Raw genomic sequence first — 26244 nt, forward strand, 5'->3', positions numbered from 1 at the left:
ACAAGTGAGAGAAACAAAATGACAAAAACATGAGACAAATGACAGAATTCAGATTAAAAAAAACAACAAAAACAAGATAAAATATTACAAAAAGGCAAAAAAACAAACGAGACAAAAACATGAGACAAACGACAGAAGTCAGTCAAAAAAAAGACAAAATATTACAAAAGTGAGAAACCAAACAAAACAACGAATAAAGCAAAACACATGACAAAAATAAGTCAAATAACACAAGCGAGACAAAAAGGAAACAAAATGACAAAAACAAGACAAAATATTACCAAAATGAGACACAAAGCGACAAAAGAACAATGAACAATCTAGTGTTTCACTTTATGATCTAAACAACTTGTCATGGTCTAGAAATTATTTTGTAGTTTTACTAATTTACAATCTGCAGTTAATGTCTTCTCTGGGATTTTTACTGTTTACAAAGTCGGACCGGTTTTGGGCCGCGGGCCACATGTTGAACACCCCTGCTTTAAAGCATTCTAACTTTTTTGTAAGATATGTTTCAGATGGTTCATGATCCAGAACAGTAATTTTGGCCTCCAAGGTTACGATGAAGAAAACTGTTGTTACTGTAAAATCATCTCACTTCTTCTCTCGATGCCAAAGAGCCCAGAGATATTTCCTTTAAACTTTATTATTTTTTTTAGACGCTGTGGATGGATTTCCACATGAGGAACAAAGTAATCAGGTAAAGTCTGATCAGGAATCCACAGAAACGTTAAAAACAGGTGCCGGTTTGCCTCTTTCATCTTTGCACTATTTGGGTGTTTTTAAATCTGCTAGTTACTTATTCATTGGCAGAAATAACTTTAAAGCACCTTTAGGGAAACATGAGTAGAATGAAACGCATCTTTCACCCTCGTGTCGTCCTGCGGGTCAAAATTGACCTGTTTTAAAGTTTGAAAATGTGGAAAAATAAATGTTTTCACAATGAAACTTCTGATGTCCACATTTTCAACATTTTTGGGTCATTTTTGAAAATTTTTTGGTGGAAAAAAATGTTAAAAATGTTTAAGAACGTTCACAAAAAATCAACCAAAATCCAGTGAATTTCGCTGGATTTTGGTTGATTTTTTGTGAAATGTTCTTAAAGAAAAAATTAGAAGTTGTACTGATTTATAATCACTTTAGATATTTTTAGGATATTTTTTGTTAGATTTTTACTCATTTTTTTGAAACTACAAGAATTTTCTTGCCAAATTTGGGGGATTTTTTAAAATAAAACTTTTAAGGGAAACTTTTAAGGAATTATTGGAATTTTCTTCCTGAAGGTTTTGCAAATTTTCAGAAATTTTTGGATTTTTTTCAGACAAGTAAACAATATTTTTTGGTGCCCGTAAATGAGGACAACAGGAGGGTTAAAGTTGTGTTTTTTTCCTCCAGTCTTAACACTTTGAAATGTTCAACATTAAAATAAACTTTTAAAACTCTTCTTTTATCTCCACTCGTTCTTTCAGAAGAAACGCCACCGAGCCTCATTTGGGACAACTTTATTATATTGCCAAAGCTGTACATATTTTCCTATAAATACTTTTTCACATACTGGAATACCTTTCATTTCATTTCTTGTTTTTTGTTTTCCATTCCTTCTCTTTACAGCCGTCAGCGAACACAGCGACAGAGATGAGCTGTAATAATCCAGTGTTTAAAAAAAGAAACAGACAAAAGAAATCTTTCAAACTCAAGCAGAAAATTCCCAGATCAGGTTTTGAAAGATGCTTCCGTGTTTTTTATTCTCATTATTTTTATGTTACAGCATCTCCTCGACTTCCTACTGATTCTTTTCTCTCTGCACAGTTACTAAAAATACATCATCGGGGTGAAAATAAAAGCTCTTGGCGCCGATCCATCGATATATTGCTGATCTGGAGAAACTGTTCACCAAACACACACAGGAACCCGCCGAGGAGAAAAAGAACAAACAGTGCAGCGGGCAGCGAAGGAAGCTTCACCATCATGGAACGAACACGACATTAAGACTCTGTGGTCCTACGGCTGCAGGCTTCCATCTGAGGACGGGAAACGGCCGCCGGGAGGGTTTTCACCGCCGACGTTTCATCGGTTTCTGTCAAAGCAGGTGTTTTTCTGCTAGTTTTAGCTTCTAAAATGTGGAATTGTACAAGTTTTCTGACTCTTTGTTAAACATCTGGGACGAAACAAGCAACAGGAAGTTGGTATTCCGTTTTTAAATCGAGTTATAAAAGGCCAGGTGGGTGAAAATATTTCCAGTGTTGTCCAGAAAACATTCGTCAGCTCCTATAAAGTCTGAGGAACCTCAGCAAATGTCCATGAAATATTCAGATGCACTGATTTTTAAACTAATTTCTAATCGAAGATAAACTTAGGAAGTATTCTAGCATTTGTAAAACACCAAATGTCCGCACAGATTTAGACCATCAAAAACGCCTTTTACGCCCTTCAGTTGCTGATTTTACCTGGACAAAGTTCTACCAACACATGGAAGAAGGCGGATTTTGTAAATTTCCTCCTTTATCTGAGTCTACATGCAGCTTAAAGTGTTCAACCAGAGTATTCCAAGAGGACATGAACAACTCCTACACGTCTGCTACAGACTATAAAACACCTGCTTTGACCAGAAATGTGACTAAAATTCTGATTATTCTGAACTTTTCACCTTTAAAAACTGCCTCATCCCACTGACCTGTGGACAAACTTTAAATGTTCATGTCACGCTGAATAGTCACTTCAATCGATATTTACTATAGAAAACAAACAAACAAAAAAAACACGTCTTTCTTACATTCTTCACCCTGTTGAAGCCAGTTAACTGGAGGGAAACGTGGCTCTGGCTAATGGCTAACTACTCGGTACTAAGTATTGCACATCTAGCAAATCGACAACTTTTGTAACATGTTTGGGTTTTTTTTTTTTTGTTTTTCTTTTTCTCCAGAGAAATGTACAGTCAATAATATATGTATGTATATATTAAATAAATACTATATATAGAAATATATATATAATATTTATTTCTCATAGTCGTCATAGCAACATGCAAACCGATAGAACGGCGGACCACGGACGAGGAAGTTTCACGGCACGCTCTAGAGAAGAACACTCACAGGGTTTCAAACACCACGGAGAAGCGTCTTGACATGCGGCGCTCTGGTGCAGCTTGGAGCGTAGAACCGGACACGAATTTACAGGAACCACGAGACCGACCACCAGAAGAAACCGGGACGGAGAGAGACGAGGAGGAAGCGACGGCGGGGCCGGTCGGAGGCTGTGCACGGGACCTGCATGCACTCAGCGCCTCGGCAGAACCGTCGGGACGAAGACCGGGACGACAAGAGGCGGAACGTTGAGGCGGAACGTCAGGACCGAGTATTTACACGACATCACGACACCGAGGAAGGGTTTGTACAGCGGGAGCAGAGCAGTGTGCTTACAGTAGTGGGGATTGTCTAGAGTCTGTCGGTGGACGGAGGAGGGGAAGCAGCTAGCTGGGGACGGGTCTCGGCGACAGCATCTTGGGTTTGCCTCCTTCCGCCTCCTTCCCCTTCACCGCCGCCACGTACGAGAACAGACAGAGGACCGAGTAACAGATCTGATGAGCCTGCAGAGGAAGAGGAGGAGGAAGTCAGAAATGATGCAAGAAACACCAGAAAAAAGATGCACAACTGGAGCTGCTTCATTCAGCCATAAAAGCTGTTTCATGGAGTTTTTACTGCTATTAAACACTGTTCTTATTGATTTATTTGTACTGTGGGTTATTTAAGGTAGTTGTGTTGCTGCAAAGTCTCACATTTTGCTCAGTGTTGACGTATTTTGAGTATTTCACATTTACACATCTAGGTTTTGGTCTTTTCACCCTTGAACAAACATCATACATATAAAGGCATTTTAAAGATTCAATATCTCCAGAAATTTAACTTCCACAGTCATGAAATGCGGTGAGGACTCAGAGAGAATAGTCTCCAGTAGATCCAAATTATTAAGTGGATCCAGCAGGTGACACATTTTTAATTACTAGTCCTTCAAAATGGCAAAACGTGCAAAATTTCCGAACAAATGTGGTTTTGTTTTTTGCTGTTTTTATTGAAAACTCTCCAAAATGAGCCAATATTTATGCAAAATGACTCAAACTTGTCCAGAACAACTTGAAACGTCCAAAATTATGACGATTTTGTCTGATACAAGATAAAAAACTGTCCAAACTGATTTGAAATCTGTCCTGAATGACTCTATATTGTCCAAAATAACAATAATGATCAATTATTGGTACTTGAAAATGAAAAAGTGCAGAATTTTTAACCAGGATGAAACTGTGTCTCCAAAAAGTTCCTGTAAGTGCACATATATATATATATATATGTATATATATATATATATATACTATATATTTATATATATATATATATATATATATATATATATACTATATATATATATATATATAGTATATATATATATACACATATATACATATATATGTATATTTATATGTATATATATATATATATATATATACATTTTATATATATATATATATATATATATATATATATATATATATATATATATATATACATATATAGTATACTATATTATATATATATATATATATATATATATATATATTATACATACACTATATAACATATATATGTATATGTATATGTATATATATATATATATATATATACATATACATATACATATATATATATGTATATGTATATATATATATATATACATATATATATGTATATGTGTATATATATATATATATGTATATATGGATGGATCCATATTTCTACTAAAATACGGTCTTTGACATTTTATCAACTGTTGAGGCTCTAACGTCAGTAGAATCCGTTGTGTTAAAGTTTGACCAGAAAAGGTTCCAGTTCCAGGTCCCAAAACATCTCTTAATGACTTGAACGTCTCCAGAAATGACTCAAAAATGTTTAAAATTAGTCCTGATGTTAGAGCCTCAACAGTTGGTGAAATGTCGACCAAAGACTGTATTTCAGTGGAAACATGGATCCATCCATACATATATACACTTACAGGAACTTTCTGGGGACAAAATACCACCTTTGTTTGAAAATTCTGCACTTTTTTCCTATTTTTAGCAGCCAGTTTTTTAAAAATATGTCCTCTGTTGGATCCAGTCAATCATTATGATCTGCTGGAAACTGCTCTCGCTGAGTTCTCACCACATTTCATGGCTGTGGGAGTTTAATTTTGGAGATAATAAACCGATAAAATGGCTTCACAGGTGAGATGTTCTTCTGAAGGTGTAACATCCTCCAACAAAGTATCTAAAATGGAGCCATTCTGCAGTTTATCTGATGAAAATAGAGCAATTTTTAGTTGTAAAATCCTGTTTTATAATAACCTAACCAGTCAAACTCCTGGATCTATTACTAAACCTCATCCAAAACCTTGTATGTTTTTATAAATCAGAGCTACTTTGGGTCTCTAACTCTCAGTAAGACGAGGTGGAGTCAAACTTTCATTCCACTAATTAAGGTGATGAAACTCTCAGAAGGTTCTTTAATCCTTTAATAACCTCTGACAGATTAACTTTCATGCTTTACTGATATTACGGCTTCCTTCATGACTAGTTTCTCTACATGTTCTGGTAGAAGAAGCGGGACAGAAGAAGATGAGGACTCACCATGGGGGTCTTGTACTTGTGGATCACCACTTCTTTAGTTTCAGGAACTACGCCGGTGCAAGAGACAAAACACAGAATTCAAAGGCAGCAGGAACCTCAGTGAGTTCAAGTCTGAGAGCTTCAGAGGTTTTTTTTTGTTTTTTTTACAGGGTTGGAGTTTTTAACAAGGTGTAAAATGGGAGGTGGGCCAAGAAGAGTCACCACAACAGTCTGAAGTTTACAGACGGAAGCCTTAGAGACGCCCGTCTTCTCTGGTTTAGACTCAATTCAGCTGGGAAATGTTTCAATATATTAAAATTAACTCATCAGATGTTGGTTTTCCAATGATATGCAAAGTTTTACCTTCATACTTTGAATATTTTCAGAGGTACAGGCCTGAAATTTACCACTTTTTAATGGACTTTTCCCATCATTTCTGAGCCTCTGAACTTCATCAGTACAGCAGACACATGATATTTTAGGAGGAAAAACACATCTGAGTTCTGATTAAAAGTGAGACTAGATCAGTTTTACATCCACTAAAGGTGTCACAGTCTAAAGATGAAATATATTTTTTGTTTGTACTTGAGTAGTTTGTACCACAGAAATATCACAAAAATAGGCAAAAATCACCACAAAAAACACAAAATCAACACAAAAAGGGCAGAAATTATCACAGAAAGAGGTGAAATTGTCACAAAAACACAAAATCAACAAAAAATCACCCCAAAGACTCAAAATCCTTCCAAAAATGGCATAGAGACACAAAATCAACACAAAAGAGACAAAATCATCTCAAAGACTCAAACTTGTCATAACAAATGTGAAAATAACCACAATAAGAGACAAAATTACCTCAAAAACATTCAAAATCAACACTGTTTTTGTGGTAATTTCTCCTCTTTTTGTGGCAATTTTCCTTCTTTTTCTGGTAATTCCACTTCTTTAGTTATGAATTTGCACCTTTATGTGTTGATTTTGTGTCTTTGTAGTGATTTCTGTGGTGATATTAAATGTTTTTTGCGGCAAGGTTGAGTCTTTGACTTAATTTTTCCTCTTTCGCGTTGATTTTTGTGACTGATCTGGCTGCAGTTTCAACAGAACTCGTGTTTTTCACCCATTAAAAATTAGTCAAATGACATGAAAGTTGTCCAAATTTAAGTGAAAATTGTCACATATTCTTCAAAATGTACCCAAAGTGACAAAAACCCCCACCAAATTACACAGAATTAATTGTCCAAAAATACCTGAAATTGTTGAAATGACGTTGGCATAAGAGTCGTCCAAAATACCTCAATTTTGTCTAAATGTCTTGGATGGATGTAAAACTGATATGGTGTCAGTTTTTACCAGAACTCAGATGTGTTTTTCCTCCTTTTCCTTACCAAGACACACAGTCAACAATGTCATGGTTCTATCTGCTGTACTGATGAAGTTCTGCGGCTCAGAAATGATGGAAAAAGTCCATTAACCCTCCTGCTGTCTTCATTTACAGGCACCAAAAAATATTGTTTCCTTGTCTGAAAAAAAATCCAAAAAACTCAGCAAAAAAACTCCCCAAATTTCTGAAAATTTGCAAAACCTTCAGGAAGAAAATTCCAATAATTCCTTAAAAGTTTCCCTTAAGAGTTTTATTTTTTAAAAAGCCCCCAAATTTGGCAAGAAAATTCTTGTAAATATTTTTCAAAAAATGGGTAAAAATCTTCCAAAAAAATCCTAAAAATATTTGAAGTGATTCCATATATATCAGTAAAACTTCTAATATTTTCCTCAAGAACATTCACATAAAAATCAACCAAAATCCAGCGAATTTCATTGGATTTTAGTTGATTTTTATGTGAATGCTCTTAGGAAACATTTTTAACATTTCTTTTTTTCCACCAAAAAATCTTCAAAAATTTCCTAAAAATGTGGAAAATGTGGACATCAGAAGTTTCACTGTGAAAATATATATACTTTTCCCCACATTTTCAAACTTTAAAACGGATCAATTTTGACCAGCAGGACGACACGAGGGTTAGAAGGTGATAAATCTGGACCTTTGAGGACCTAGAACTCTGTAAACATTGACAGTATGAAGGTACAACTTTGCTTCATTGAATAAAGTCGCTGTAGATGAAGAACCAGCTGATTCTGAGGAGGTTAGATGGAAGTTTCTGTGTTGAATTAAATCATCTTCCTGTTGCTGAGACGTTCGTGGCCCACGAAATGAACAAATAAAAACACGAATGTCTTCATAACGAGAGATTTGTAAAGTTTAACATGTGAAAGAACCAACAAACGATAAAAGAAGGACAACAATCCCTCCCCTCCCAAACCTCCAACCCGGACAGTTTAGGACTTTTCATTAGTAACTGTGAACCCAGAGCAGAGATGAGGAGATCTGGACAGGTGGAGGGTTAGTGTCTAAAGATCTCCTCCGGTCGCTCAGAATGGAGAGCAAACTCCAAATGAAAAGCAGGAGATGGAGGAGGAGGAGGAAGCAGAGGAAAACTGGTGAAACAATAAAGAAGGTGACAGAGGATGAGAGGATGGAGTGAGGAGGTTTCAGTCGGAGTAAGAAGGAGAAAGGTGACAACACTTTACCTGCTGGAGAATGAAGGTTTTCATAGTGGCAAAGATGAGGGCAACATTACAAAAAGCAGCACAGAGACACGACAGTAACCCAGCCAGGCTTCTGAATCATCATTATTCTGCTCTGTCTGTCTGAAAACCGTCCATTCTTATCCTTCTAGACAGATAAACGCTGCTCTGATGGTTTAAACTTCACCGGAAATTCATCCTGAACATCCATACTAACTTTAAAATCAACTTCTATGCAGACGACTACAGGCTGTTAGACTTTTATGAAGGTAGCAGCAGCTTGGAAATCATTATTTTATGCAGATTAATTAGATGTTTTTATGGTTCTTTAAGCACAATAAATAGAGTTTTTTGTCACGAGTTTGCGTCTTTGGGGTAATTTTGCATCTTTTGTAGTGATTTTGCATCTTTATGTGATAATTTTGCATCTTTTGTGGTAATTTTGCCTATTTTTGTGGTGATTTTGCATCTTATTGTGATAATTCCAGCCCTTTTTGTGGTAATTTTGCACCTTTTGTGTTGATTTAGTGTCTTTTTATGGTTATTATGGTTATGTTTTTTCATGTTTTTGTGTAGCTTCTGTTTTTTGTGGTTATTTTGGCCATTTATGTGGTAATTTCACCTCTTTTTGTGGTAATTTTGCATCTTTTTGTGGTGATTTTGCATCTTTTTGTGAATATTTCGGTCCCTTTTGTGGTAATTTCACCACTTTTTGACGTGTTTCTGCATCTTTTTGTGGTTATTTTGCCTATTTTTGTGGTGATTTTGTATCTTTTTGTGGTGATTGTCTTTTTGTGGTAATTCTGCCTCTTTTGTGGTCATTTGTTTGTGTCTTTGTTGATTCTGCGTGTTTTTGTGGTGATTTCACCTCTTTTTGAGATGCTTTTGCATCTTTTGTGGTAATGTTTTTATCTAAATTTCACCTCTTTTCAGGGTGTTTTTTCATGTTTTTGTGTTGCTTCTGTCTTTTTGTGGTAATTTTGGCAGTTTTTGTGTTGAATCTGTGTGCTTTTGTGGCGATTTTACCTCTTTTTGAGGTGTTTTTGCGGTAATTTGGGCATTTTTTTGTTGTCATTTTGCATGCTTTTTGAATTTTCCATTGATTTTCTTCATACAAAACTGAAACAATGTGCAGAAAAATAACAAAACATAATAAATTAGCCCATTTCTCAGTACTTTTTGACTTTCATTCTGTTTTTGAAGATGTAAATCTGTAAAAAAGGTCAGAAATATATAGATTTGTATTTGAAAAAGACTTAATAATTTCTATACACAGCTAGAAACTTAAGTTTTTAGCAAATATCACTCAAGCTAGTCTATTTTCAGCCATGGATTAATACACATTAGTGCACTTTTGTTAAGGTTTTGGTCTTTTAAAGGGATTTAACATCGATATAACAGCCATATATGATCAGCAAACACCTGCTAATGCTTATTTATTTTCAGTTTTTGCTTGTTGTTCCTAAAATGTGAATTTGTCGACGTTACAAATCACAGTTTCATCATGATAATTCCCTTTTCTCTTCTATTTTATGCTCCACAGTCTTCATTTTCACCAACTTTCTCCTTTTTTATCACCTAAATGAAACATTTCTTGCTCTAAACTTCATCCTTGAATCACCAATTGATGGATTATCTTGGGTGAACAGTTTGCCGTGGCGCTGAGTTACTGCCGTGCCGAGTACAGGCCTAGAATCAATAGATGGTGTAATTACCAAATTCCTCCAGGACAAAGACTCCCTTCACTGTATTGCACTTTTTAATGTGACTCAGCTCTATGAAAACCTAAAAACAAACGAAAAAACAAACAAAAACAAAGACAGAACATTATTAACTCAACAACACCGGATGAAAAGTAAACACTTCAGAAGATATTTCTAGCCAAGGTTTAACTCGTCGTATTCAGTATGAAAGGTTGGAAAAAAGAAAAAGAAGAAAAAACAGCTACACGTGGAATGCAAGCTCCTTAAAAAAAACAAAAACAACGAAAGGAAAGAAAAAGCACAATATGAGAAGATTCCATGATCATACGTGGGCGATGGGGAGAAAATGCTCAACGTTAATTCAATCAGGAAGTTTGAGTTTAAACGGCAAAAAGACAGAAGTTTTGCGGTGAGGCCCAGATGATGCAGACATGGAAGTTCCACATAGAGATGGAGACAAAGACACAAACTGAGATTTGCCACACAGCTACGGAAATAAAGAGAAGACAGAAAGGAGGGGAGGGAAAGGAAGTAAAACAGAAAAAGAGAGAGGAAGGAACCCAATAAGATGTAAAGCGCTAAAAAGCAAACACAGCAGAGGTTGTGTACCTTCCGCTCCTTGCAGGGGGAGAGAGCATGGGAGAGAAATGGTTTGGATTATTATCGGACAGAAGAGCACAAACACTCGACGACACTCCCAGATGTTTCCACAGGAGCCTCGTACCGGTTCGGACCCGGAATCACCGCCCTCGATCCCTCCCACCCCGGAAGAATAATGATAATAAAAATGAGAAGAGGACTAGAGGTCTGCTGGGTTCACCTTAGGGTCCCTCCATGCCTCCTCCTCCAGCAACAAGGGCCGGCACCAACAGCACTTTCTTTCTTTCTTTCTCACACAGCAGAACAGAACAACGAGGCGGCACATCCGACGTCGCCTCCGACACCATCTCGCCGTTTTGTGTTTAAATTAAGCCTTCAAAGCTCCTGATGAGGGTTTATTCAACAAGTCTGACAGCTGCAGCTACAGCTGTTATTATTCTACAGATTCTCAGCTCATCGGAGAGTCAGAAAACATCTAAACTGGAGCTAAAAAGAAAAATCGGTTCACCTCAGGGAGATAAAAACTCTGAGCAGAAAGCTGTGGCTTCATGAGTCCAGATTTCACACTGAAAAATTACATTTAATCCTAAACTTTAAGGACGTTATGACTTTACATTAACATTTAAACTTATCTGCACCTTCTTGTGTCCTTTTATCACTCTTGTATATTCTGTTGATTTTTTCTATATTACACTTTACATATTTTTTAAATCTTATTTCACTTTTTTACTTAATTTTATTTTAATTTTAGCTCATCTTATTTTATTTAATTAAATTGTATCTTTATTTAATTTACTTTTAATTTAATGTAATTTCTATCAATATTATCTTATTTTATTTGATCGTATTTTATTTTAATATAATTTCATTTTAATTTCATTTCAACTCTTGTTTTTTTATTTATTTTGTTATTTTTTCAATTTAAATTTACCTTTATTTAATTTACTTTTAATTTTATCTTATTTTATTTTTATTTTACTATAATTTTATTTAATCTCATCTTTATTTTGTTTTTATTTCATTTCAATTTAAATTAATTTGATCTTATTTTTTTATCTTATTTTAATATAATTTTATTTTAATTTTATTTCAGTTTATCTCACTTTTATTTTTGTTTTTATTTTAGTTTAATTTTATTTTAATATAATTTACTTTTAATTAAATATAAATAAATTTGATCTCATTTTATCTTATTTTATTTTAATTTAAATAGAATTTTATTAATCTTATGTAATTTTAATGCCTGTATTTTAATTTAATTTTATCTCACTTAATTTTATTTAATTGTAATTTAATTTACTTTCAATTTTAATTAATTGTATCTTATACTATTTTAATTTTAATATAATTTTATTTAGATTTTATTCTATTTTCATTTTTTATTTAATTTTATCTCATTAGATTTTATTTAATTTTAAATATAATTTTGTTTCATTCTACCATCACTTCACACCCTAATATTCTGTGTTGTCTTATTGTTTGCTTACTTTACTGAATCTCCATGCTGCTGTAACGTCTTCATTTCCTTCTGGGGATAAACAAAATCATTTAAGTCTAAACTGATTCTGACTTTGTGGCTGCTTTGAAAAGCAAAAAATAAACTTTAAGGGGTTTAATGCTTCGTGAATCTGACAAACTCAACCACAGTTTTCTGCACAGAGAAGGTGAAGTTTAGAGTCTCTATGCTCTAAGTTAGGCTTTAAAGAAGCTCTTTATCATCACCTGACTGCTGTTTTTAAGTGTTTTCTCCTCGTTAACTATCAACCTCAGCTCCTAACGAACCCAAACAAACACGTGAAGCGACTGCCGCTACAGACGTGAAGACACCACATGACGATGTTCGAGGGTCCAAACTTAAGAAGCACAAGTTGCTACTGAAATAGCCAATTATTAATGAAAAGTCTTTGCTGAAGGTCGTCACCACTGAAGCACAACACACACAGGAATACACTCCATCTGCTCCCACACAGCCGATGGAACATGAGGTCTGAGCACCACAGATGTTCAAAGAAAGGTGTGTGTGTGTGTGTGTGTGTGTGTGTGTGTGTGTGAGAGAGTGTGTGTTAATACTGTGGTGGGAAAGGCATGCACACAAACACACAAACACAAAAACTGAAAAAAAGCAAATACAAAAAAGCAAAAAGCACAAACAGGAAGTCTTCCTCTAAGGAGAAGACGAGGGGCCGAGTCGAGGCCAATCAGTGGCGTGTTTTTGAGTTTTGGTGGCGTGTTTTTGGGTTCTGGTGGCGTGTTTTGGGGTTTTGGAGCCGTGTTTTTGGGTTTTGGAGCCGTGTTTTGGGGTTTTGGAGCCGTGTTTTGGGGTTTTGGAGCCGTGTTTTGGGGTTTTGGAGCCGTGTTTTGGGGTTTTGGAGCCGTGTTTTTGGGTTTTGGAGCCGTGTTTTGGGGTTCTGGGAGGCGATAGAGGAAGACGGGATGAAATGAAACCAACAGACGAGCAGAGAGGTGGCAGGAGGACGGGTAGATGGTGGTTGGGGTCTCCATGCCCTGTGAGATGAGCAGCAGCAGCAGCTGGGCCGTCAGACCGGCCTCTCACCTGGCTGTGCATGAACTTCAGGTTGATTCCCTCCAGAGTGACCTGCAGCAGGCCGCCTTCGCCCGTCTTCATGTCCTGGACGGGAAACTCTCCGCCCAGCTCCGGACCTGATGGGAAAACACACGATGGAGACGTTTCAGCTGGTCTGAGAGGGGATTTGTAGCTCTATTAACCCTCATGTCAAATTGACCTGTTTTAAAGTTTGAAAATGTGGGGAAAAAAATATATATTCACAGTGAAAACTTCCACATTTTCAACATTTTTGGGAAGTTTTTAACATTTTTTGGTGGAAAAATAGAAATGTTAAAAAAATATTTCTTTAAGAATATTCAGAAAAAAAAATCGACCAAAATCCAGCAATATATTTTCCTGAATATATATAAATGGAATCATTTTAGATATATTTAGGATTTTTTTGGAAATTTTTTATTCATTTTTTGAAATTATTTACAATGGGTTTTTTTGTTTGTTTTTTGAATTTTTATTTCTTGCCAAATTTGGGGATTTTTTTTTTTTTTTTTTTAAATAAAACTTTTAAGGAATTTTTGGAATTTTCATCCTGAAGATTTTGCTGAATTTTTGGAACAATATTTTTTGGTGCCTGTAAATGAGGACAACAGAAGGGTTAAGGACACTAAGGCTCACTTATATCTTGTCAAATGGGAATCTTACTGATTTTCTGTTTTATGCTGCAGAATTTTTGTTTTTTTTGCAAACTGATTTTAAAATTAGATGTGTAGAATAAAGTTATTTTGATGAAATATCACAATTTTAAGCTTAGATTTGGTTATTTTTTGCCAACAGAACCATGTTTTAAACACGATCCATTTAAAGAGTGATAAACTTGAACATCTTAGGATTTTTTTTATGTTTTTACAGCTTCTGTCTCTAATAAATTATCTAATTTTGGATATTTTTCAAAAAGATAGCATGCCTTTAAAACCCTCCTGTGCAGTTTTTTGGTTCACTATGTTGTATGAAAACTCCATTTACATGTAATTACACTCACATCAAGTCAATTTGTCTTTTATTTACATGATATTTGAGAATATGAGTTAAAATCTGTTGCAACAACTGAATATTTTCAGCTTTTTACCCACTTTAACAAACACATATTCAGCTGTGACCATAAAAGTCACTGCTGACAAAAGATTAGCTGCTTAAAAACATTAAAAGTTCAGGCTTGATGGCAGAAAGAAAGATTTAAAGGTGAGAAACAAACAAAGCCCCTCCCCTTCTTACCTGGTTTAATGCTTTGCTGTCTTGCTGCAGCTCTTTCCATGCTGTCTTTAACACAGTAGTAGAGCTCCCGACACTGAAACACAAAGAAGAACGTTACTTAAACCAATAAATGACGTTTAACTGAAGTCACCTGCAGCCCAGGAGGCAGATTCTGACCTTTTTGGTATAGAACTTGTTGAGCTGAGTCTCCTGGCCGTTGCGTCTCCACAGACAGAGCACCTTGGTCTTGGGACAGTAGGTCATGTTGATGAGCTTCTCGTACCACCAGCGCTCGTAGACGGTACCGATGTTGCTGCGCAGGACGATGCAGTCGTCACAGACCTGGAAAAAACAGTTTAAAATTAGTAAAAGTAATGTTTTAACAGCATGTGAGATCAGACAACCTGTCATTCATAACTAGACTTCTTCATTAATAAGAGTGACCATAACTGAATATGTAAAATAGAAATATTACTGATTAAATCAGGACGCTCTCCTCTGTTTATGTGGAATCTACTGAGAAAAATGTTTCCAAAAAGACTTAAAATTCTCTAAAATGACTCAAAATGTTTCCAACGTGACTCAGAATTATCCAGTTTCTCTAAAATACAAATATTAGTGATTAAATTAGGATGCTCTCTTCTGTTTATGTAGGATCGACTGACAAAAATGTTTTCAAAATGACTTAAAATTCTCTAAAATGACTCAAATTTTTTCCCAAGTGACTCAAATTTGTCTAAAATTGTCCAAAATGATTAAAGAATTTGACAAAAATGACTCAATGATTCAACAACTTCCTAAAATTACCCACAATATTTTCAGAGTGATTATAAATTCTTCAAAATGATTGAAAACTTCTCCAAAGTGGCTCAAAATGGTTTAAAACTGTATAAAATGACTTAAAATGCTTGCACTGGGACTCTTCCATCTGCTGTTCCTCTCTATTTTCTAAATATTTCTCAGTTTTATCACTTTTATCATCCACTAAGGTCCAGATCTTAAAGCTTTATTATTAATTATTGTTTTCCAGACTCTGTTTCAGGTTAAACTGTGGCTGCCTGCTAACTTAGCCGCTAGCCGTTAGCATAGCATTAGCCACCATGAGAGAAGCTAACTTCCTGGTTTCTTGTTCAGACATTTCTGAGACCACAGAGTGACGACAGACAGAAAGAGGAGGAAATATCACACCTTAATTTATCAATAATTGACCAATAATCAGAAACAAACATGGGCCATGATAGCTGGTCTCTGATTGGTCTAGACTCTGTACCTCCATGAAGAAGATGTCTCCGGTGGTATCGGTGCCGGCGTGAACAACAAACGTCTGTTTCTTGATGTGTCGGCTTCCACTGGGTCTGATGGACAGCTCTCGGCCGTTCTGCAAAGACAGTTCATTAAAATTCAAACAAAAACAACGACCAGAAGCTGAAATCAGAGAATGTTCGGGGACGGATGTTCACCATGTTGGCCAGTTTGTCCAGAATCTCGTTGATCTCTTGGCTGTAGGTGAGACCGATGTGGGACTTCCCCATCAGGCGCCTCACTTTCTTCCTGATGTCGTTTTTGTTCACCTTAAAACGCAGAGAAACATTAAAAAAAATAAATAAATGAGAAAGTTTGCGTTGAGCTGCTTCAGGGGTGTCCAACATGCGGCCCGTGGGCCAAAAGTGGTCCTCCAGAGAGTCCAATCCGGTCCTCAAAGTGTAAAAACTCCAGAAAAGACATTAACTGCAGATTGTAAATTAGCAAAACGATAAATTTTAAATAATTTCTAGACCATGACAAGTTGTTTTTATCATCAAGTAAAATACTAGATTGCTCATTGTTCTTTTGTCGTTTTCTGTCTCATTTTTGTAATATTTTGTCGTTTTTGACTGAGTTTTGTCGTTTGTCTCATGTTTTTGTCTTTTTGTGTTTTCCTTAATTCGTTGCTTTGTGTATCGTTTGCGTTGTTTGGTGTTTTTTGTCTCGCTTGTGTTTTTTGTCTATTTTTTGTCATTTTGTTCCTTTTTTGTAATATTTTGTGTCCATTTTTTTGTTGCTTTGAGATTTTTGGCAAATTTTTTGTCTTTTTGTTTTGTGTCATATGTTGCATTTTTTGTCTTGTGTCTCATTTTTGTAGTATATTGTCTTGTTTTTGTTCATTTTGTCTGACTTTTGCCGTTTTTCTCGTTTTTTTGTTGTTTCTCGCTTTTGTCATTTTTTGTCTAGTTTTTGTTGCTTGTCCATTTTTTTGTAGCTTTCTAACTTATTTTTCTAGTTTTTTGTCTGATTTGTTGTTTTGCTTTGTGTCGCTTTTGTCGTTTTGTCTAATTATTGTAATGTTTTGTCTTGTTTTTTGTCTGACTTGTCGTTTGTCTCACGTTTTTGTCATTTTGTTTCTCATTTTTGTCATTTTGTGTTTCCTTTTTGTCTCGCTTGTGTCTTTTTGTCTTATTTTTGTCGTTTTGTCTTTTTTAACAAAGTAAAATCCCGTACTTTCAGCATTAGCATGTAGGCGATCATATTGTGCAGCAAAGTGGCCAAGAGTCGGTCTTCGTCGTCCTCCAGACGTTTGCGATCGTGTTCTCCAAGCGACAGATATCTGTGCAGACAAATAAAAGCAAACATTAACAGTCCGGGGCGTCTTCATTCAGCAGCTTTATGATGCCATGTAGTAAGAAGTGGAATAAAAGTGATATTTGGTGATAAAAGCGTCTGAAAATGAACCTTTCGATCATCTCCTGAGGGCCCTGGTCCATGCCCATCCCCTCTCGCTCCAACATCACAGCATCCAGGAAGGCGTCCTCCCAGAACTGGACCTGGTCCCACAGCGTGGAGCGTTCCTTACCTGGAAACACCGGGACGGAACAATAAAGCTCCGGAAAAATCCCTATTAAACTCTAACTACATGCAGCTACAAACATTCAGTCTTTCACACCAGGATCAGTTTAGATAGCCAGGTCGATGCAACGTCTCAGATTTCTGGACCCAAAATGAAGCTCTGGAAAATATTTTGGCTGAATTTTGTCATATTTGGCACAAATCAGATTCTACTGATGTTAGAGCCTCAAAAGTTGGTGAAATGTGGACCAAAGACTGTATTTTAGTAGAAACATGGATCCATCCATTTATATACACTTACAGGAACTTTATGGGGACACAAAACCACTTTTTTTTTTTTTTTTTTAAAAAAGAAATGTTGCACCTTCAGACCAATTTTGAGTCATTTTGAATAATTCTAAGCCAGTTTAGGACTAATTTCAGAATATATAGGACTAATTTACTAATTTTAGACATTTTTGAATCATTTTTGGAGAATTTGAAGTCATATTTTGAATTTTTTTCCCATTTTTTGGGGCTGATAATTGAAAATGTGTCCTGTGCTGGAGCCATTTAATCATTTGGGTCTACTGAAACTACTCTCTCTATGTCTCCTCCAACTTCCGTAAGTGTGGGAGTTAAATTCAGGGAAATATTGAATCCTGATGGCTTCTCAGGTGAGATTTTTGCTCTTTTACAAATATTCACAGATCTAAAACATAAGAAGTCCTCAAAAAAGAGCCAAATAGCTCACAGATCTTAGTTTTAGGTCCTAAATAACAAATTCTGAGACGGAGCATCAACATATTTCCTGAACTCTGTCTGAACCACCAGACAATTTAAAAACATTTCTACAACAGAAAGGCTTGTTGCATCATTACTCTGAAGAGTGAGGAGGTTTGTGATGAAGCTCACAACAAAAAAAGGTCCATTAAAACCTTTACTTGAATTAATAGTGACATCTAAAGCTGCAAATGACCACGAAACTCTTAAAAACCTTAAAATAAAAAATGTAAGATAACTTCAAGGATAAAAGATATAACAATAACAGTGTGGTAACTATGAATATTCTGACAGCATTTTAAAGCAACAAGTTCTCATCCAATAAGCAAAAACATGACATTTTAAACTTTTAAATCAACATGAAAGTTAGTCAGAAGACTGTGTTAAAATATATGTGAGCAGAAACTGAAATAAATGTTAAAAAGAGCCAAAGTTAATGGAAAACACACACATCTTACTGTCTTTGATCACCATCTGAGGGAAGATCGTGACCAAATTCTCATATTTTCCTCCCATATTCATGTTAAACAGATAATCAGCTCACAAACACACTCAAATCACATCACATAATATTAAAATAGAGCCCAACCGATCACAGAATTACTGGTCAGAGTGAATATTTTGTTCAATTTGTGGCAATTCTTTTTATGAAATTAACAACCAAATCCATCATTTTTATTATGATTTATACTCCTAGTCAGTCTGCAGCACATGTAGCAGAGCACGAATCACAGCTGAGCAGGCAGTGGTCTGTATTTGAAGTTGCAAACTAGTTTTTTAAAAAATTGAATTAGTGGAAAATTAACCCTCTGAACCCCAAAACCCTAAATTAGTCTAATTTTAGACAGTTTTGAGTCATTTTTCAAGAATTTCAAGTCATTATGAGACATTTTGTGATCTGGAACTGGAACCCTGACTTGTCAAACTTTGCACACATCAGATTCTACTGATGTTAGAGCCTCAGAAGTTGGTAAAATGTCGACCAAAGACTGTATTTTAGTAGAAATATGGATCCATCCACATATATACACTTACAGGAACTTTATGGAGATATAATACCAACCTTGTTTGAAAATTTTGCAGTTTTAGACTAATTTTGAGTCATTTTGGATAATTCTCAGTCAATTTAGGACTAATTTTAGACATTTTTTAGCCTTTTTTTGGACAATTTCAAGTCATTACGAGACATTTTGGGAACTGGAACTGGATCTTTGTCTGGTCAAACTTTCCACACATCAGATTCTACTGATGTTAGAGCCTCAAAAGTTGGTGAAATGTGGACCAAAGACTGGATTTTAGTAGAAATATGGATCCATCCATGTATATAAAAACACTTACAGGAAATTTATGGGGACGCAATACCAGCTTTGATTGAGAAATCATGCACTTTTTTATATTTTTAAAGGCCAATAATTATTTGTTGTTGTCATTTCTGACATATTTTGAGATATTTTGGACAGATGTCAAGTAAAAATGCAAAAAACTGGAACCTTGTCTGGTCAAACTTTAACACATCGGATTCTACTGATGTTAGAGCTTCAAAAGTTGGTGAAATGTTGACCAAAGACTATTTTAGTAGAAACATGGATCCATCCATACATATACACTTACAGGAACTTTATGGAGACACCATATCACCGTAATACAACATTTTTTTCCACTTTCAAGAATCAATAATTAAAAATTTGGCCTCTGATGGAGCCACCAAATTTTATGATTGTGGCAGTTAAATTTTGGGAGATATTGAACCCTGAAAAGGGCATCTCAGGTGGGATTTCTGCTTTTTAAAGGGTGAATTAAATATTCATAGGGCTAAAAATATAAGAAATCCTGAACCACCAGACAGTTTAAAACATTTCTACAGCAGAAAGGCTTGTTGCATCATTACTCTGAAGAGCGAGGAGGTTTGTGATGAAGCTCGCAACAAAAGAAAAACACTGCCGGAGTTCAGAGGGTTAATCCATTTTCTATATAAACACAACTCAGTTCAAGCTAACCACATCTGTTTGCTACGTTAGGGAGCTAACCGCTGGAATTCTCTACTGCCTAGAATCAATGTCAAGAATCCAGTATCGGTTGGGCTCCACATCAAAGATAAAACCACTCCACAAACACACACACAGAGGGAAGAAAAAGGGCAAAGGCAAGAGATCAGCCCTACTTAAAGAAAAGGTTTCCATGGCAGCATCCTCTAGTTGATCCCAAACGGAGCTCTTATCGCGGCCTGGAAGGATTTCAGACGGAGGAGCAGCAGGAGGGAAGAAAAGCAGCGAGAGCGGGAGGGGGTTAGCGAAGGAGGTGAGTCGGTTTAACGTTAAAAAACAAGAGCAGAGCGAGCCGAGACCCACAGCACCGCAACCAGGACAAACATTTACCCACCGACTCACAGCCTGGAGCTTTAGCATGTTTAAATGGAGTCAAATTAATTCAGTTTTGTTTTGGTAAACACGCAATTAAACAGCATCAGTCACAAAATAATATTCTAAATAATTACTTTCTGCATTACTTTAATGTTATTCCTGTTTTGCACAAGCAGAAACCTTAATTAGACAATTTTAGGGTAATTTTGCCTCCGAGACGACGATTCTCTTCGCTAATTAATCCCTAAAATATTCAAAATAAAATCAACCACAACAGAAAAAAGTTCCATCTAACCTCAGAATCAGCTGATTTTTTATGTATAATAACTTTAGTTTATTTAATGAAGATTTAATTCAGAGTTTCAGGCCCTAAAAGGTCCAGATTTATTATTTTTTAAAGGACTTTATCCATCATTTCTGAGCCTCAGAACTTCATCAGTCCAGCATAAAGACACATGATATTTAGGAAGAGAAACACATCTGAGTTCTGGTAAAAACTGACACCAGATCAGTTTTACATCCATCCAAGTGTCACAGTCTGAAGAATAAATCTCATTTTGCGTTCGGAAAATCTCAGGAATTTTTCCCACAAAAACACAAAATCGCAACAGATAAAATTACCCCAAACACTCAAGTCATTGATTAAAAAAAAATGCAAAATCATCACAAAAAGGACAGCAGTGACAAAAAAAAAGACACAAAATCACCACAAAAAGATGCAAAATTAACCCAAAGACTCAAAGTCATTAATAAAAAAATGCAAAATCCCCACAAAATTGAGAAATTGTTCTCAACTGACCATACCTGTTAAAATAATAATAAAAAAGGGGGGACAGAAATGACCTCAGAGACACAAAATCACCACAAAAGATGCAAAATTAAATCAAAATAGGCAAAATTCTCACTTAAATTGGTCACAAAATGTCCTAAACTTGTCAAAAATATCTGATAATTTGTCCATAATGAGCCAAAACTTGCTAAAAATACTTGAAATGTATCTAAATTTTCCAAATTCCATGTATCTAAGTTTTTTCCAAAATTACAAAAAATTTACCAAAATTACAAAAACCTGTCAAAAAACACCTGGAGTGGATGTGAAATTAACCCTTCTTGTGTCAATTATGGTCTTTTTTGGGGCAATTTCACCTCATTTTTGACAAAGCTTATAGTTAGGGCTGACTGGGTGACCCTGACAGGGTGAGCTGGTGTTTTCATTTGCAAAACTGACTTCCCCTCTTGACGTCCCTTTAGTTTGCCCCTAGTTATGCTGCTATAGGCCTAGACTGCTGGGGAACCTCTCTGGATGCACTGAGCCCTTCTCTATCTACCTATGTATTTACTATATGTACCATTATTGCATTACATTCACTCTGTTTCTTTCTGTGTCCTTTCTCTGAGTGTCCCTGGTCCCAGAGCTGGATGCTGGATGCTTCAGATCTGTGGTTGTTCTCCCACCAACTGTAACCCTCTACCTCTATCCCTCTATCTCTATCCCTCTATCTCTACCCCTCTATCTCTATCCCTCTATCTCTACCTCTATCCCTCTATCTCTATCCCTCTACCTCTATCCCTCTACCTCTATCCCTCTATCTCTATCCCTCTATCTCTACCCCTCTATCTCTATCCCTCTATCTCTACCCCTCTATCTCTATCCCTCTATCTCTACCCCTCTATCTCTATCCCTCTATCTCTACCTCTATCCCTCTATCTCTATCCCTCTACCTCTATCCCTCTACCTCTATCCCTCTATCTCTACCCCTCTATCTCTACCCCTCTATCTCTACCTCTATCCCTCTATCTCTATCCCTCTATCTCTACCCCTCTATCTCTATCCCTCTATCTCTACCTCTATCCCTCTACCTCTATCCCTCTACCTCTATCCCTCTACCTCTATCCCTCTACCTCTATCCCTCTATCTCTACCCCTCTATCTCTACCCCTCTATCTCTATCCCTCTATCTCTACCTCTCTACCTCTTCTGTCCCTCTCAACCCACCCGGCCAGCAGCAGATGGGTCCCCCCACATAAAGATCCGGGTTCTGCTCGAGGTTTTTTCCCCTGTTAAAAGGGTGTTTTCCTGCCACTGTCTTCTTAGGGCTGCTCTGGGGGTTCAGGCATATGGGTTCTGTAAAGCGTCTCGAGACAATTTGACTGTAATTGGCGCTATATAAATAAAATAAAATTGAATTGATTTTGGATCTTTTTGGGTTGATTTTGTGTCTTTTTTGTGGTGATTTTGCATGTTTCTGTGGTGATTTTGCATCTTTTTGTGGTGATTTTGTGTCTTTTTGTGGTGATTTTGCAACTATTTGTGGTGATTTTGTGTCTTTTAGTGGTAATTTTGCATCTTTTTGTGATGATTTTGCAACTATTTGTGGTGATTTTGTGTCTTTTAGTGGTAATTTTGCATCTTTTTGTGGTGATTTTGTGCTAATTTCACCTCTTCTGTAATGCTTTTTTTGTCTCTTTGAGGTAATTTCTGTCCTTTTTGTGGTGATTTCACAGATTTTTGGTCACGATTTTGAGTCTTTGGGGTAAGTTTGCCTGTTTTTGTGGTGATTTTGTGTCTTCTTCCCTTAAAAATTCCCCAAATTTTCTGAAGACAAAAAGATTGACACCTACATAAATGTAAAACTGATCTGGTTGCAGTTTTTAACAGAACTCAGATGTGTTTTTTCATCCTGAAAATGTCACGTGTCTATCTAAAATCTCCAAAATGATGGAAAAAGTCCATTAAAATGTGATAAATCTGGACTTTTGAGGGCCCGTAACTCTGAAAATATTCATCGTATGAAGGTTAAACTTTGCTTCATTAAATAAAATCCCTGCAGATGAAGAATCAGGTGATGGTGAAGGAATTGGTCGGTTTTTGGTTCTCTAATTTACGTAAACTTACATCAGACGACTTATAATAACCTTTTAACTTTTAGCTCACTGACTAAATAAAACATATTTAACATTGCATCACTTTAAGGTCATCACATGTTTAAACTTCTGCTTTTTGCTCTTCAAAATATCCACAACTATTGAAAGTTCACTGTGGTTACATTAGGACACAAACCAAAGCTTGTTGTAAGTTAAAGGTGACAGAAATGAACATTCTGCTTTCTGTACTCTAACTGGAGACGTTTTTACACGACAAACAGCAAAGATAATGTTAGTAAAGCGACACAGAATGATCTACAGACAAAAGAAGTGCCAGTGTTTTATAGGAACAGCTTCCTAAAACGTCAGCGTAAATGTCTGAGGTGGCTTTAAGGTGCAGGTTTTACCCAGCAGGCCTTCACACAGGTAGATCCTCATGCTGATGTCCTCCATCGGCTGGGCAGGTGGACCCTTGGCCACGGCAGGTACCTGGTCTTTGGCTCCTGGTTTCAGAGTGTGAGTCTTCCCCTGTGGAAACAACGTCGTGTTTGTGAGTCGACCGCAAGTATAAATGTTGAATTAACCACACGGAAAAAGCAGTAACAGCTTCTGTTGTTCGGTTTCATTGGTCTGAAGTGCACAGGAGTGTTTCTAAATGTGACTCATTTAAAGTCCTCTCAACCAGAATTTGAGTTTAACACACCGAAATGTTGGCAGTCAGTGGTGCTGAATTTCTTCTTGGCAAAAGAAAAAGGCAGAAACAGTTTTCCAGGACATTAAACTTCTCTCATTTTCGGGTGTTATTAAAGAAAAAACCTGGGATGCAGCAGCGTTCCAGGTTTTCTAGCGTGAAATAACTCCGGCTATCGACTGTGGACGTGATAAATTTCAAAAAACTAGTTTTGTGAGTATCTGAAATTGGCTCAAAATAAAAATTAGAGATTGACCAATATAGGTGTTGTTATTAAACTATTTAATAAATTTTTTTAACTGATATTTGGACCCGATGTACATTAAATGTGATGTTTTAACAGCATGTGATATCAGAGAACCTGTCATTCATAACTAGATTTCGTCATTAATACGGACGACTATAACTGAATATGTAAAATAGAAACAAGAAAGATTAAATTAAGATGCTCTCCTCTGTTTATGTGGGATCCACCGACAAAAATGCTTCCAAAAGGACTTAAAATTCTCTAAAATGACTAAAAAAATCTTCAAAACTGTTCAAGAATACTGAAACACTGAGATTGATCAGTTTGTTTCCTGCTTTTTTCCCTCTATTTTCTTAATATTTCTCTATTAATTAATTATTGTTTTCCAGACTCTGTTAAACAGGTTAAACTGTGGCTGCCCACTAACTTAGCTGCTAGCCGTGAGCATAGCATTAGCCGCTATAAGAGAAGCTAACTTCCTGGATTCTAGTTCAGGCAATTCTGAGACCACAAATGAAAAAAAAAAAAAAAAAAGATGAAATTAAAGTTAAATAAAATTATATTAAAATTAATCTGGTAACAGAAGGAGTTTCTGCTGATTAGTTGGTGAAAAGACTCAATGAAACCCTGCATCCGTCCTGATCTGGTGTCAGTTTTTAGCAGAAGTCCTCCACCTCTATGGACTTCAAGGACCTGGAATGTTCTAAGTGAGACTAAAGACTGGAAGCCAGAAAGGAGAACGTCCCTGTAGAAAGTTCTAGAGTAGACCCCTCTATCTCTATCCCTCTATCTCTACCTCTATCCCTCTATCTCTATCCCTCTACCTCTATCCCTCTACCTCTATCCCTCTACCTCTATCCCTCTACCTCTATCCCTCTACCTCTATCCCTCTACCTCTATCCCTCTACCTCTATCCCTCTACCTCTATCCCTCTACCTCTATCCCTCTATCTCTACCTCTCTATCTCTACACCTCTATCTCTATCCCTCTACCTCTTCCCCTCTACCTCTATCCCTCTATCTCTATCCCTCTATCTCTACCTCTCTACCTCTTCTGTCCCTCTCAACCCACCCGGCCAGCAGCAGATGGGTTCCCCCACATAAAGATCCGGGTTCTGCTCGAGGTTTTTTTCCCTGTTAAAAGGGTGTTTTCCTGCCACTGTCTTCTTAGGGCTGCTCTGGGGGTTCAGGCATATGGGTTCTGTAAAGCGTCTAGAGACAATTTGACTGTAATTGGCGCTATATAAATAAAATAAAATTGAATTGATTTTGGATCTTTTTGGGTTGATTTTGTGTCTTTTTTGTGGTGATTTTGCATGTTTCTGTGGTGATTTTGCATCTTTTTGTGGTGATTTTGTGTCTTTTTGTGGTGATTTTGCAACTATTTGTGGTGATTTTGTGTCTTTTAGTGGTAATTTTGCATCTTTTTGTGATGATTTTGCAACTATTTGTGGTGATTTTGTGTCTTTTAGTGGTAATTTTGCATCTTTTTGTGGTGATTTTGTGCTAATTTCACCTCTTCTGTGATGCTTTTTTTGTCTCTTTGAGGTAATTTCTGTCCTTTTTGTGGTGATTTCACAGATTTTTGGTCACGATTTTGAGTCTTTGGGGTAAGTTTGCCTGTTTTTGTGGTGATTTTGTGTCTTCTTCCCTTAAAAATTCCCCAAATTTTCTGAAGACAAAAAGATTGACACCTACATAAATGTAAAACTGATCTGGTTGCAGTTTTTAACAGAACTCAGATGTGTTTTTTCATCCTGAAAATGTCACGTGTCTATCTAAAATCTCCAAAATGATGGAAAAAGTCCATTAAAATGTGATAAATCTGGACTTTTGAGGGCCTGTAACTCTGAAAATATTCATCGTATGAAGGTTAAACTTTGCTTCATTAAATAAAATCCCTGCAGATGAAGAATCAGGTGATGGTGAAGGAATTGGTCGGTTTTTGGTTCTCTAATTTACGTAAACTTACATCAGACGACTTATAATAACCTTTTAACTTTTAGCTCACTGACTAAATAAAACATATTTAACATTGCATCACTTTAAGGTCATCACATGTTTAAACTTCTGCTTTTTGCTCTTCAAAATATCCACAACTATTGAAAGTTCACTGTGGTTACATTAGGACACAAACCAAAGCTTGTTGTAAGTTAAAGGTGACAGAAATGAACATTCTGCTTTCTGTACTCTAACTGGAGA

The 26244-nt window shown here is 36.2% G+C and overlaps 1 protein-coding gene across 1 annotated transcript in view; it reads right to left on the bottom strand.

Annotated features, from left to right (window-relative positions):
• Positions 1-1486: 1486 nt before the first annotated feature.
• The window catches only part of madd (MAP-kinase activating death domain), a 96841-nt gene continuing 72083 nt past the window's right edge, over positions 1487-26244 (bottom strand). The window contains exons 26-36 of the mRNA XM_055009674.1: positions 20043-20105; positions 17006-17126; positions 16775-16880; positions 15757-15867; positions 15567-15674; positions 14474-14638; positions 14318-14390; positions 13076-13182; positions 9934-10003; positions 5657-5703; positions 1487-3586 (exon numbers count right to left, since the gene is read on the bottom strand). Of these exons, the coding sequence (XP_054865649.1) occupies positions 3470-3586; positions 5657-5703; positions 9934-10003; positions 13076-13182; positions 14318-14390; positions 14474-14638; positions 15567-15674; positions 15757-15867; positions 16775-16880; positions 17006-17126; positions 20043-20105 (1088 nt within the window). The 3' untranslated portion in view covers positions 1487-3469. The remainder of the gene's footprint in view (positions 3587-5656; positions 5704-9933; positions 10004-13075; positions 13183-14317; positions 14391-14473; positions 14639-15566; positions 15675-15756; positions 15868-16774; positions 16881-17005; positions 17127-20042; positions 20106-26244) is intronic.

The sequence above is a fragment of the Amphiprion ocellaris genome, chromosome 1 (assembly GCF_022539595.1).
Source record: "Amphiprion ocellaris isolate individual 3 ecotype Okinawa chromosome 1, ASM2253959v1, whole genome shotgun sequence".
NCBI classification, from domain to species: domain Eukaryota; kingdom Metazoa; phylum Chordata; class Actinopteri; family Pomacentridae; genus Amphiprion; species Amphiprion ocellaris.